At 39.7% G+C, this 11,676-nt stretch overlaps 1 protein-coding gene across 2 annotated transcripts in view; it reads left to right on the forward strand.

The window, feature by feature from the left end:
• Positions 1–7,952, forward strand: part of LOC146688394 (disks large-associated protein 1-like) — a 166,405-nt gene extending 158,453 nt beyond the window's left edge. For both annotated transcript variants that reach the window (XM_085438640.1, XM_085438639.1), the window contains exon 16: positions 159–7,952. In XM_085438640.1, coding sequence (XP_085294766.1) covers positions 159–383 — 225 coding nt within the window. In that variant the 3' untranslated portion in view covers positions 384–7,952. The remainder of the gene's footprint in view (positions 1–158) is intronic.
• The last annotated feature ends 3,724 nt before the right edge of the window (positions 7,953–11,676 follow it).

An 11,676-nucleotide genomic window follows, 5' to 3' on the forward strand; every position in this document is an offset into this window, starting at 1 on the left:
ATTAGCACGCACACACACACACACACACGCACGCACGCACGCGCACGCACACACGCACGCACGCACGCACGCACGCACGCACGCACGCACACACACACAAATAAGTATGTCTTTTTCCTGAAATGTTCTGCCCTTCCCTCCTACCATCCCCCTCCCAGGAAAGGCGGCTCCCACCTCCAGTGCCAAAAAAGCCACCCAAGGGGCCCCATCATCACCCCCCTCTGGCCAGAGACCGCTCACTGGAAAGCTCAGAGAAACAGCGGCAGGAGGCCAGGAAGCGCCTGATGGCCGCCAAGAGAGCAGCATCTGTACGACAAAACTCAGCTACAGAGAGCGCTGACAGCATCGAGATCTACATCCCTGAGGCTCAGACAAGGCTATGAGGACACTGCCAGAGCCACACAGGGTTGACACGCAGTACACACCATTCACACAGAACACAACAAATGTATGGTTGTCCACACAAAGGAAAAGGGTTTAGACGCATCTGGATATATTATTTCATTATGCACAATGCACTCTGAGGATAAATAGAGCTGGAACATTGATGGAACATGTGCCCTTTCCCAATGCTCACCTGTCTCCTGACTGATTTAGTTACCTGTAAATGTAACCATGCTTCCTCTGGATCCAAACTCATGGTCCACATGGTCCAAACTCGGTCATGTTTAAACATTCTTTACAGCAGCTACATGGCAGACACCCCAAAATTGGTTTTAAAATTTCAGTTTATATTCATCAGTTTTCACAGAGTGAGTGTATAGTAGGGAACACTCTCCTGACTGGAGTTTCACAGGTGGGATCTATCTCATAATCAGGTGTTGAACCATAACACGAGTTTGACTTAACAAGTTTACATATCTACAGAGGAAGCAGGTCTTCTTCCACGGGGTATAGCACGTTCATGCACTGTCTATAAATGAGTGGCTGTGCTTTCCAGGTCACAAAAATGAAATCAGCCAACCTAATCTTTAGCTCCACTAGACTCGTGTTCAAAATGTGTCAACTCCTCTCATTAAATCCCTTAAATAAATTTCTCCAAAAGTTATCATGGTATATTAGCTAATTTTATCACTTTTGAAAGGACTTGCTGAATCAGGTAGTTCATATTAGGCCTCACACAGACACTTGCTCAAATACGATCACTCCTGACTCCAAAGTAACAAAGGTGGTGATTGGTTTCATAAGGGTAGCCCAAAATCCAGTGGGTGAAGTAACTGTGGTTATGCTGTTTGTTGCCATGTTGCATTGCAATAGTAACCACGGACAGAAAAACTCATTCTAGCACCTTTTATGTTTTTTACTTGTGTTTTTGTAGCCTCTGTAGATCCCACACAGGAGACGGGAAGGCATGGGGTCAGATCCCTGAAATCTGCACCGCTGAATGGTGACGCTATGAAATCCAAACGTTCATTCTTTTAATTGTTTGGGGTTATCAGCTGAACAGATTTGGTCAGATCATACAGGTGTCTTTTAAATGCCTTTTTAACTTGTACAAATGAGTACTGCACAGAAGTGATGGACAATCTTACATAAACACACAGAAGTAATAATAATCTTGTGTGACATGAAAACACTTCACATGCCACTCATACATAATGAACACATGAGTGCTCACAGGCAATTTCTTTGGTCTTGTGGCTGAATGAACACTGCAGACTGGTGTCGTATAAAACAGCGTATCACTCCCCCCTCTGGAGAATGCCGTGATCACGATTGTTCATCTTCCTCTCCATCTCCACGTAATTATCAACTAGTATTTCCTTCCTCTAGATGAACCCTCTTAAAAATGACTGAAATGGTTTAAGAAGATCTCTGTTATTTTGCAAATTTCAATACAATTTTATAGTTTGGACATCCTTCAGTGGACAAACAGAGACAGAGACACTGCTAACACAAGCCTTCAGACAACTTCACTGGAGCTTTTCCATATTTGAGTAGTTTCAAGCCTGTCTGACATGGTTGCTCTGTCTCTGCAGTTCAATGCTGTGCTGACCAAAACAACAACAAAAAAACCAACTTATAAATAAACAGAATTTTATTTTAATGCTTCTTGTGTAAGCAGAAAGCCTTCACATGAATTATTAAGTGCTCATACTGTCAGAAAGGCAGCAGTGTGTCATAAAAGTGTTTGTATCACCACCTGTGCACAGGTTTGCAAATCCTCCCTTTCTTTGGTTTGACTTTAGTTTGTTTCTCCTTGTTGGCTTTCAAGGTGATTTGTCTTTTACCAGGTACTGAAACAGTGTTGGGCAGAGTGCATTGATGGTGCTGAGAGAGATACAGTACATACAGTTGTGGTCAGACGTTTACTGACACTCATCATGGGCATGAATATCACAGTAATTTGGGGCTTTTACTCATTTCTTTTAACTGTTCTTTTTCCAGGGTGGCCCGTGCCACATACATCTTTAATGGACTTAAAAAACAAGTTTGAGTTTATTTTGGATTTTCTTTCATCCACACAGGGTCAAAATTATACATGCAACCTCAAACGCGTACTCCTACGTGTTATTTGGTTAAATGTCCCCTTAGCAAGCTGCACCTCGACCAGACGCTTTTGGTACTCATAAACAATGTTTGATGATGTTTGAGTACTGCTCTTGGCAGAATTGGAAAAGTTCATTTAAATGAGTTAATCAGTTAGTCCACACATTTACAGTAGGGTTCGAGTCCAGGGATTTGGGAAGACCATTCCAGAATCTTAATGTTTTCCTGCTTTATCTATTCCAAAAAGTTTTGATTTGTGTTTGGGATCATTGTCTTTTTTTCACCCATCTAGCTGTTGGTTCGAGTTGAAGTTGAGGTTTGGAGGTTGTCCTCCATTATTCCATCCACTTTGTGCAATGTACCACTGGCAGCATGATGCTGCCACCACCATGCTTAACAGCTGGTACAGTGTTATTAACGCTGCAAGCATCACCTTTACTCCTCCAAGCATAGCTCTCGTTATTGTGGCCAGATTGCTCAGCTAATGTCTCCCTGGCCACGTTCACCAGAAGGTTTTCCATTTGGGCAACTGCAAATTTCAGTCAAGCTTGAAGGTTTCAATTTTGGAGAGTAGACTTTTTGCTTGGTCAGTAGCCTTTGATCCCCAGCTATTTAAAACACACTTTACCATGGACAGTGACGCTGGTGTTCCAGCAGTTTACAGCTCATGCCAGGCTTGAGCCTGAGTGGTTCCTGGGTTGTTCCTGAACATCCTGAGTAATTTCCTCTCATTTGAGGGTGAAGGTGGTAACACATCTGAATAACTTGTACTCGTGTACAGTTGTTTGAACTGATGATTTGGAAACTGTAGTGGTTTAGAAATAGTTTTAACAGATTTTCCAACTTGTATAAATTTATAATTCTCCTTAGATCTTCACTGAGTTCCTTAGACTTTACCATTGCTCTAACTATTCATCAATCCAGTAGGTGCTGGAAAATAATGTTTATGCTTCAAAGAACAACTACCACTGTCAGACATGATCACTAATGAGAAGTTGATATGTAAGTGGACGGGTTCTTAGCACTTTTCTACTCTACTTGAACACTTAAAGCACTTTATACAACTTACCACATCATCTACGTCTACATACAAGTGATTTCTATGTTACATTCATACACACATTAGTCAGCATCAGACAGCATCCTGCCCAAGGATGCTTAGACATGAGACTGGAGTAGCCAGGGATTGAACCACCAACCTTCCAATCAGTACCATGACCCTGTCTGGATTAGAGAAAACAAAAAAATCAAAATAAATTCAAACTTGTGCACTCAATTCTTTTTTTAGTTTTCTAAAATAATTCCGGAAAAGAAAGAACAGTAGAAAAAAGAAAGAATTGTGATCATGAAAAGCTCAAAATTTCCATTACATTTATGCCCATGAGGAGTTTATGCAAACTTCTAACCTCAACTGTAACAGATGACCTTGCCATGATTTGAAGCTGAAGTAAAGCCACAGTAGTTATGCACTAAAAGTGTTCAGCTGATCACCCTTTACATTTGTTTACATTCACTGAGGTAAAATACTGAAATTTATTTGGGTTAAAACCAATAATGACATTGATATAAGCTTACCTGAGCTGTTCAAAAATGTATCATACGTTTTTGGACAGAAGGGGCTCAAAATTTAGTTTTCAGTAGCCATCCAGTGATAGCCATATATATTTTATTTTAACCACAACTATTATCTTTTCCTAAAATAGCCAAGTAGCTAAGTAGGTTTAGTGCCTGGTCAAACAGTGAGTGAAAACAAAGTTCAAGTGTATGACTAATAGAAAAATTTGACAGCCAGTGATCTTGTGTGGGATGTTAACGCTCTAGCTTGTGTTACCAGGCCATAAAGTAAACTTTATTGCATGTGATTCTGACTACAAAACACAACAAATTCATGCCAGAAGCAGAAATTATGATTCGGTTGGTTAATAATCTACAATGTAAAATATTCTTGTTGGATTATAGTTGCAAAACTAAAATAGAAGTTTGTAATTTGAGGGTTGAAGAGAGGTGGTAAGCCATTTGATTCTGTCATGAAACTCTCAGAAGCAGCTAGCAGCTACTTCATTCATGAAAAGCTGTTTGCTCACCTTTTGGTGCCCCAAGTTGAGTTCAATGGGGCATTTGCACCATATGCAAAGTGAAAGTACTTGTGAATTCAGCTGCATTAGCAACTCAAATATTAGCCCTTGTTAGCCAACAGGATGAGGAAAAGTACAGACAATAGTTGGAATCAAGAGAAAGAAACATATTTTCACACCTTATCATGAAGCCCTCTATGCCCTTTTTTAAATTTGCTATCTTTACATCAGATATTTGAAACAGATGGTTCCAGCTGCGCTCAATAAATTTGTCTTCTACGTCTGGAAGCTTCGGGAGAGAATTCACAGTCAGCGGTTGAATTCCATCTAATGGGTTTTGCCAAATGCATTTCAGTTTGCCTGATTACAGAGACTTTGTGTGTAATTGCACCTTATGAATACTTTTCTTAAAGTTTGGTGAAATGCATCATAACCCTGATGATGTCATCAGGTTTATCGTAGTTTGGGCTCGTTAAAAACACATCGTTTGGTGGTGTTAACAAAGAGACACTGTCTGATACTAATGGGTAAAGGTTTGAATCCACGTTGCTTTGATTCTGATTTTGTCTCTTTGGAATTAAAATATGTCAGTGTGCCAAAGTCTTGGAGTACCCAGAAAAACCAGATTGAAGCTTATTAAGTTCAGTATGTTTGGGCTGATCACATTTTTGCAGACTTCTCCTTCAACAGAAATAACTCAGTACTGACGTGAAGTTGCTGCCTGTTACTGCTTACACATAATGAGACATTTTGACCTGGGTACTAAAATGAGAAGACATTCCAATTTCATCTGGGTCTTAGATTTGACTTCTTGGCTAAGAAGCTGCTTCATCAGTGACAAAGGAAAATGTTTAGGGCCAAGCTGATTCTCTCTGAGCCACTTCATGTTGTTAAACTGTGATAATGACATTTATACTACTACAACTGCTATGTATACCAACATGTATCTATTAACAAACTGCCATTCATTTCTTCAACAATCTGGAAATCATCAGTAGGATTCAGAGAATTCTGCAGATGATTCTAAGATAATAATGATGAAGTGTTGTTAATGAAAGTATTCTGTATTATTTTCTTCTTTTGTAATGATGAGGTGTGTGTGTTAGCGTGTGTGGTGAAGGAACGTAATTTTGTACAGGATTTGATTACCTCTGTGTTTTAATGATAATGACAGTGAGCCATATTCAGCGTAAAACACCTTTCTTATCAAGATGAAAGGGCCATACCACTGCAGATTGAATATGCTTTGGATTTTTGGTTTTTGCATTTACAGAATCATTTCTTTTGTATTCCAGTAGCAAGCTTACTGTCTGTGAGTTTGGGGAGACGTGTTGAGTGCGGACAACATGACACAAATGTGAGCAGGAAGCAGGGAGACATACATTTTTAATGTCCTGTATTAAAATTTGCACGTTTCTCAAATTAAAGTGTTGGTTGGACATGCAGAAATGACTGCTAAATAAAAGCTAAACTAAGATTATTAAAAGTGATAAAAACAAAAATGTTAAAGAGCTGTGGAAGATCAGGGCTGCCAGAGAAAATGTAAAGAAAATATCTCTGTTTTGTTGTATCTGTGACAAACAGACATGACAAACAAGAGGAGAATGTTCTGTGACTGATTTGCTAACATTGCACTAACTCACTGGCAGTACAAGTTAATTTCAATAATGACAACCACTCGAGAGCAGTGCAAATTAGCAGGTCAAAGCTATATATTAAAATTCACAAGAAGATCCAATGATTTTAATGATTCTCTAACAGGAAAGAAAGCGTGCTGGAGTTGCTCAGGCAGGTCATTCTACAACTGAGGAGTGCAGCAAATTGTCTTTAAGCGTGAAGTGGGAGCAGCTCCCTGGTTGCTGGTGAGGAGCGCTCGCTGCACTCTGGTTTGTATGCACAGCAGTTCCAAAATGCATTGTGGAGCCAGACATTCTGAACAGTTTAGAATCTATTTATTGATTTGTGGTTGATATCTGGTAAAGGGTTTTATATTTAACGTACTAAAAACTGAAAATAGATCTGCAAAAAATGAATGAACTAAAATGGAATAAATAATACAGAAGAAGTATTAATATTTGTTAGTTTGGTCAAATGATATCACAGCTTGCCTGATGAGACTTTGATGGATGTGTTTGCTAAGACTCTATAAGAGTGAGTCACCACTTTAAAAATTCTCTGTGTTTTTATTGTAACACCTATTTTGATTTTCTAAAATCTTGTTTCTGATATGTGCCTGGCATACAATAATAATTAGGAAGACTAAAATTAAGACCCAGACAAATAGAAACAATAAACCCAAATATTTTCAAGCAATTAAGACAAACTGGGAACTAAGTTAGAATGAAATAAACGTTAATTAGAAAAAACCCTCAGATATAATAATTCTGGTTTGTTAAAAGAATGAAATAAACCCATGAATCATAAATGTAAAGAAAGTGATATTCCTCAGGTGGTAGGAGCAGGACCGAGTGACCTAAAAAGTCAGATTAGAATCAAATAGGACTGATGACTCCTATTCTGTAAATATTTAGTTGAATTTTACTAAAGAAATTGAAAATACCTTTATTTTTAAAAGAGTTTAAAGAGTTGATTGTCATTGAATTTTTTTCTCTATACAGTGTGGCCAAGTAGCAGAACATAGAATTAAATGGGAAAAGAAATAAAGATTTAGCAATTTCTGTTTTATGTATCTTTTTAGTTTTTTAATAGTTCTGGACATTCATTCAACTTTAGATATACTGATGCTGAACATCTCTGCAACTCCAACCAGTGGCGGATTTGAGCTCCCTGATTCTCTGCGTTTTTCCTCAGGAAGGAACGGGAAAGAACAGGTCATTTTTAAAATCAGGGTCTCCCAGACATGTTGATCTGTTAATCACAGTCTGTGTGTGTGTGTGTGTGTGTGTGTGTGTGTGTGTGTGTGTGTGTGTGTGTGTGTGTGTGTGCATTCGAAATTTGGATGTGTATCATTTGTATATATATAAAACCATGTCGAAGATACATTGGATGCAAGGTCTCTATAAAGTGCTTCCTGAGTCTCTTGTTTTCTATGTTGGGCCTTCCCTCTGTACGGTCTGGTAGCCTCATTGGGTCATTCTGTAAATTAACTCTCTACTTATCCCTGCAACCGATTTCTGGTGTTTGTACAGAAAATGATAAGGGTGTTTCATAACGCATGCAGACACAATATTAGTACTTACGAATCTATATCTAAGTTGAAAACATGTATTTGGTTTATTTATGATCTTATTTATTGATTTTCTAAAATATGAAATTCTGTTGAAGTGGTCTGTCATGCTCTTATGATCTTATGTTGTATTGTAGAGAGATGATTATATGTCCATAACTATTGATCAGCCCATAATAAAATAACTATTGACTCTTCCATGACTGATCTCTATTTACAACAAATCATCATCATGGTTGTGTTGATATCTTTCGTAGACATCAGAGGACTGGAAAATCAAGCCCAGTGAGCTTTATTAGTAAAGTATCTCCACAGGTGATCCAGCCTGCTTTATTAGCGAAGACATAAGACATAATTCACACACACACAGTGAATACAACTTAATTTTGTTCAGTTCAATTGAATTTTATTCATACAGCGCCAAATCACAACAACAGAGTTGCCTCAAGGCACTTTATATTCTAAGGAAAAGACCCCACACAATAGACAAAGCACCACCAGTCACATGACCCCTTTTGAGCAAGCACATTGGCAACGGTAGGAAGGAAAAACTCGCTTTTAACAGGAAGATGCCTCCGGCAGAACCAGGCTCAGGTAGGGGCGGGGCCATCTGCCATAACTGGGTGAGGTGAAGACGGGAAAAAGACATTCTGTAGAAGAGATCCAGAGATGAATAATAAATAATGACTGTATGCAGTGTGGTATAGTGTCTTTTTCTTGTCAGTACTCCAGGAGGATTTCTCAAAGCTTTAGTGACAGCAGAGATACTCAGAGGCTGTGGCAAGGAATACGAACCATCACAGACTACAAGCGCACACTGCAGACCGCTGTCAGTTCCACCTCTTTACCGGATGAGCTAAACAAATTCTTCACTCGCTTTGAAGACTCCCCATAATGACCGGGTGGTGACACTATCCCCAGACAGTGTGTGGAGATCCCTTGCCAAGATCAATACATACAAAGCCCCAGGTCCTGATAACATCCCTGGATGAGCACCAAGGGACTGTGCTGCAGAACTCACAGATGTCTTCACGGACATCTTTAATACATCACTGAGCCAGACTGTTGTCCCCACATGCCTCAGAGCCTCCACCATCATTCCTGTACCGAAGAAGTCATCTCCCCCCTGCTTTCTTGACTAACGTCCGGTCACACTCACCCCCATCATTATGAAGGGCTTTGAACGGTTAGCCATGCATCAAATCAAAACATCTCTTGCCCCCAACCTGGATCCACTTCAGTTTGCATACCGGTCAAACCGCTCGACCAATGATGACATTTCAACTGCCCTTCACTCAGCCTCATCTGGACACTAGAGGCTCATACCTTAGAATGCTGTTCATAGACTTCAGCTCAGCATTCAACATGATCATTCCCCAGCAACTCAGACATAAACTGGATCTGCTGGGGATCAGCACCTCGCTGGCTGCTGGTTTTCCTGACAGGAAGACAGCAGGCAGTACGGGTCAGCAGCAACACCTCCAGCACAAGAGCACTGAATACAGGGGCTCCCCAAGGATGTGTGTTGAGGTCACCTCTCTTCACCCTGCTAACCCACGACTGCACACCATCACACAGCTCCAACCTCTTCATCTAATTTGCAGACAACACAACTGTGGTAGGTCACATCAGCAACAACGATGAGACCTACTACAGGAGCGAAGTCAGGCGGAGTGGTGCAGCAACAACAACCTGTATGTGGATAAGACTAAGGAGATCATCATAGACTTCAGGAGAGCTCACACCATGTATGCTCCACTAACCATCAATGGTGCTGCTGTGGAGAGGGCAAGCCGCACCAACTCCCTGTGTGTGCACATCTCAGAAGATCTCTCCTGATCTCCTGATTTATTTTATTTTTATCTGTTTATCTTTATATTGTCTTAGTGTACACTGAGGGCCATGGGAGCATTGCAGTTTCCAGTTCCTGTGTATGACTGCACATATGGTCTTTGACAATAAAGCTGACTTAGATTTTGATAATGAATAAAAAGGGTGAGTGAAGAAGAGACACTGAATGCATCATCAGCAGTCTACACCTTTTGCAGCATAACTAAGGGACAATTCAAGGTCATCCAATCCAGCCCCAACTATACGCTCTGTCAAAAAGGAACATTTTCAGCCTAACGGATGTCTGTCTCCTGAACTGAAACTGGGAGCTGAGTTTTCATCACCTCATCGACACTCTTTGTTATGATGTTTGAACTCTGCTGATTCGAGTGATTTTGATGGGGGTGGAAAATAGGATTCTGGATTTAACAGGGAGCCAATGAAGAGAAGCCGCTAGGTTAGTCATTAATATGCTACTGCATGGCTTGTATGAAAAATTCCTGATCCTCAGCTTCATCTACCCACTGAAGTCGTTGCTAGCCCGATAGTGAGTTTTTCCTGAACCATTCATGTATTTGGTGTCTGGTGAACCCTGAGCCAATGACCTGTAGTTATATTGTAAGGTCTGAAAAACTGAACTTAAAGATGCACTGCAGATGTGTCAATAAAAAGCCAGAGAGGCTGACAATGACCACTGTTTACTTTTAAGGCTTTGTTGTAATAAATGAAACAAGATCCAAAGCATTTGCCAAGAGAGGTGGAAAGATAAGAAATGTATCACCAACCCATCATTGTACATGACTCTGAATGAGAGAAACTGTGTTTTGTACTTGTTAGACACAGAATTATAATCAACATGTGATTTTGCTGATAGTTGGTCGTGCTTAATTTCTTAAATATAATCAGGTGGAGTTTAATCAACATAAGGAATAAGAAAATATATTAACGATTGTCTCACTGAGAGTCTGGCCTTTGTTCATGTGACACTTGACCTACTGATAAATCTAAAGGTGACAATGCATAAACTGAATGATGCACAAAGTGAAGTACCTTCATATGTGGTTGAATGATTAGGTCATAACAAAGTACAACATAAAAAAGAAGAAAATGTAATGAAGTGAAGTTTAACCTTCATTTTAAATCATGTTTATGGAAAAGTTGAGTAGATAGAGAGAGGATGGTAAGGTGGCTGGACATCAGGTGACTAAATGTAAACAACATTGATTTGATATCACAGGAGTTATGAGGCCAGATGTTATCTCGGAAGCGGGGGGGGGGATGTCTTCTGTGAGATGAGCAGTTGAGAAGATCAACCACTGCCCAAACTGTGAATTTGCTAATATTTTCTTTGTAATTTTGTTTTTTCTCCTGGTTTTTGCCGTGTTACCTTATAGATTCAAGAGGATTTGGCTTTCCATTGTTTTCCTGGGGGACTGGATTTCCAAGGGATGCTGCTTTCCTGTTGGACTATTATTGTCAGCAAGGGACACAGGGATAAGTGCATCTTCAGATTAGGTTGTGCTCAATCCTTTGCGTCACAAAGATCAGAACAAAGTCAACATTAGCTCAGAGTAGGTTCAATAGATTTTTTAACCAGGGAGCCATTCCCAATTTCCTGCACTAAAAAAACATGTTGGATTTAATTCAATAGTGGACATTAGTTGCACACAGATGTTTTGCTTTTGCAGCAACTTAAACGATTTAATAAACCTGTGCATTTTTGTTGATAAAACATGACTAATGAAGTAATTTGAGCTCTTGGAATATTTTAGTCCTTCACAATTTCTTTTCATTTTATTCCAACACTATTCAGTAACTTTTACCCCAATACTACTTGGTCACTTAAACATTATATGTTATCTTCATATTGCATAACGTTCAACAAAGTCTAGAGTCTGGTCAGCATAAAAGGTTAATGGATTTACAAAAACTTCTGCTCCATCCATCTTCTTATCTTTATCGGGGTTGGGAGGCCTGTGCCAGATGTGATAAGAGACAGGGTACACCCTGGACAGGTTGCAGGTCTATCACAGAGAGACAAACAACCATTTAACTTGCATTCACACTTATGGGCAGTTTTGAATCACAGATGAA

The sequence above is a fragment of the Copadichromis virginalis genome, linkage group LG18 (genome assembly GCF_057382275.1).
Source record: "Copadichromis virginalis isolate Kocher_CV1m ecotype Utaka linkage group LG18, C_Virginalis_male_GT1.1, whole genome shotgun sequence".
NCBI classification, from domain to species: domain Eukaryota; kingdom Metazoa; phylum Chordata; class Actinopteri; order Cichliformes; family Cichlidae; genus Copadichromis; species Copadichromis virginalis.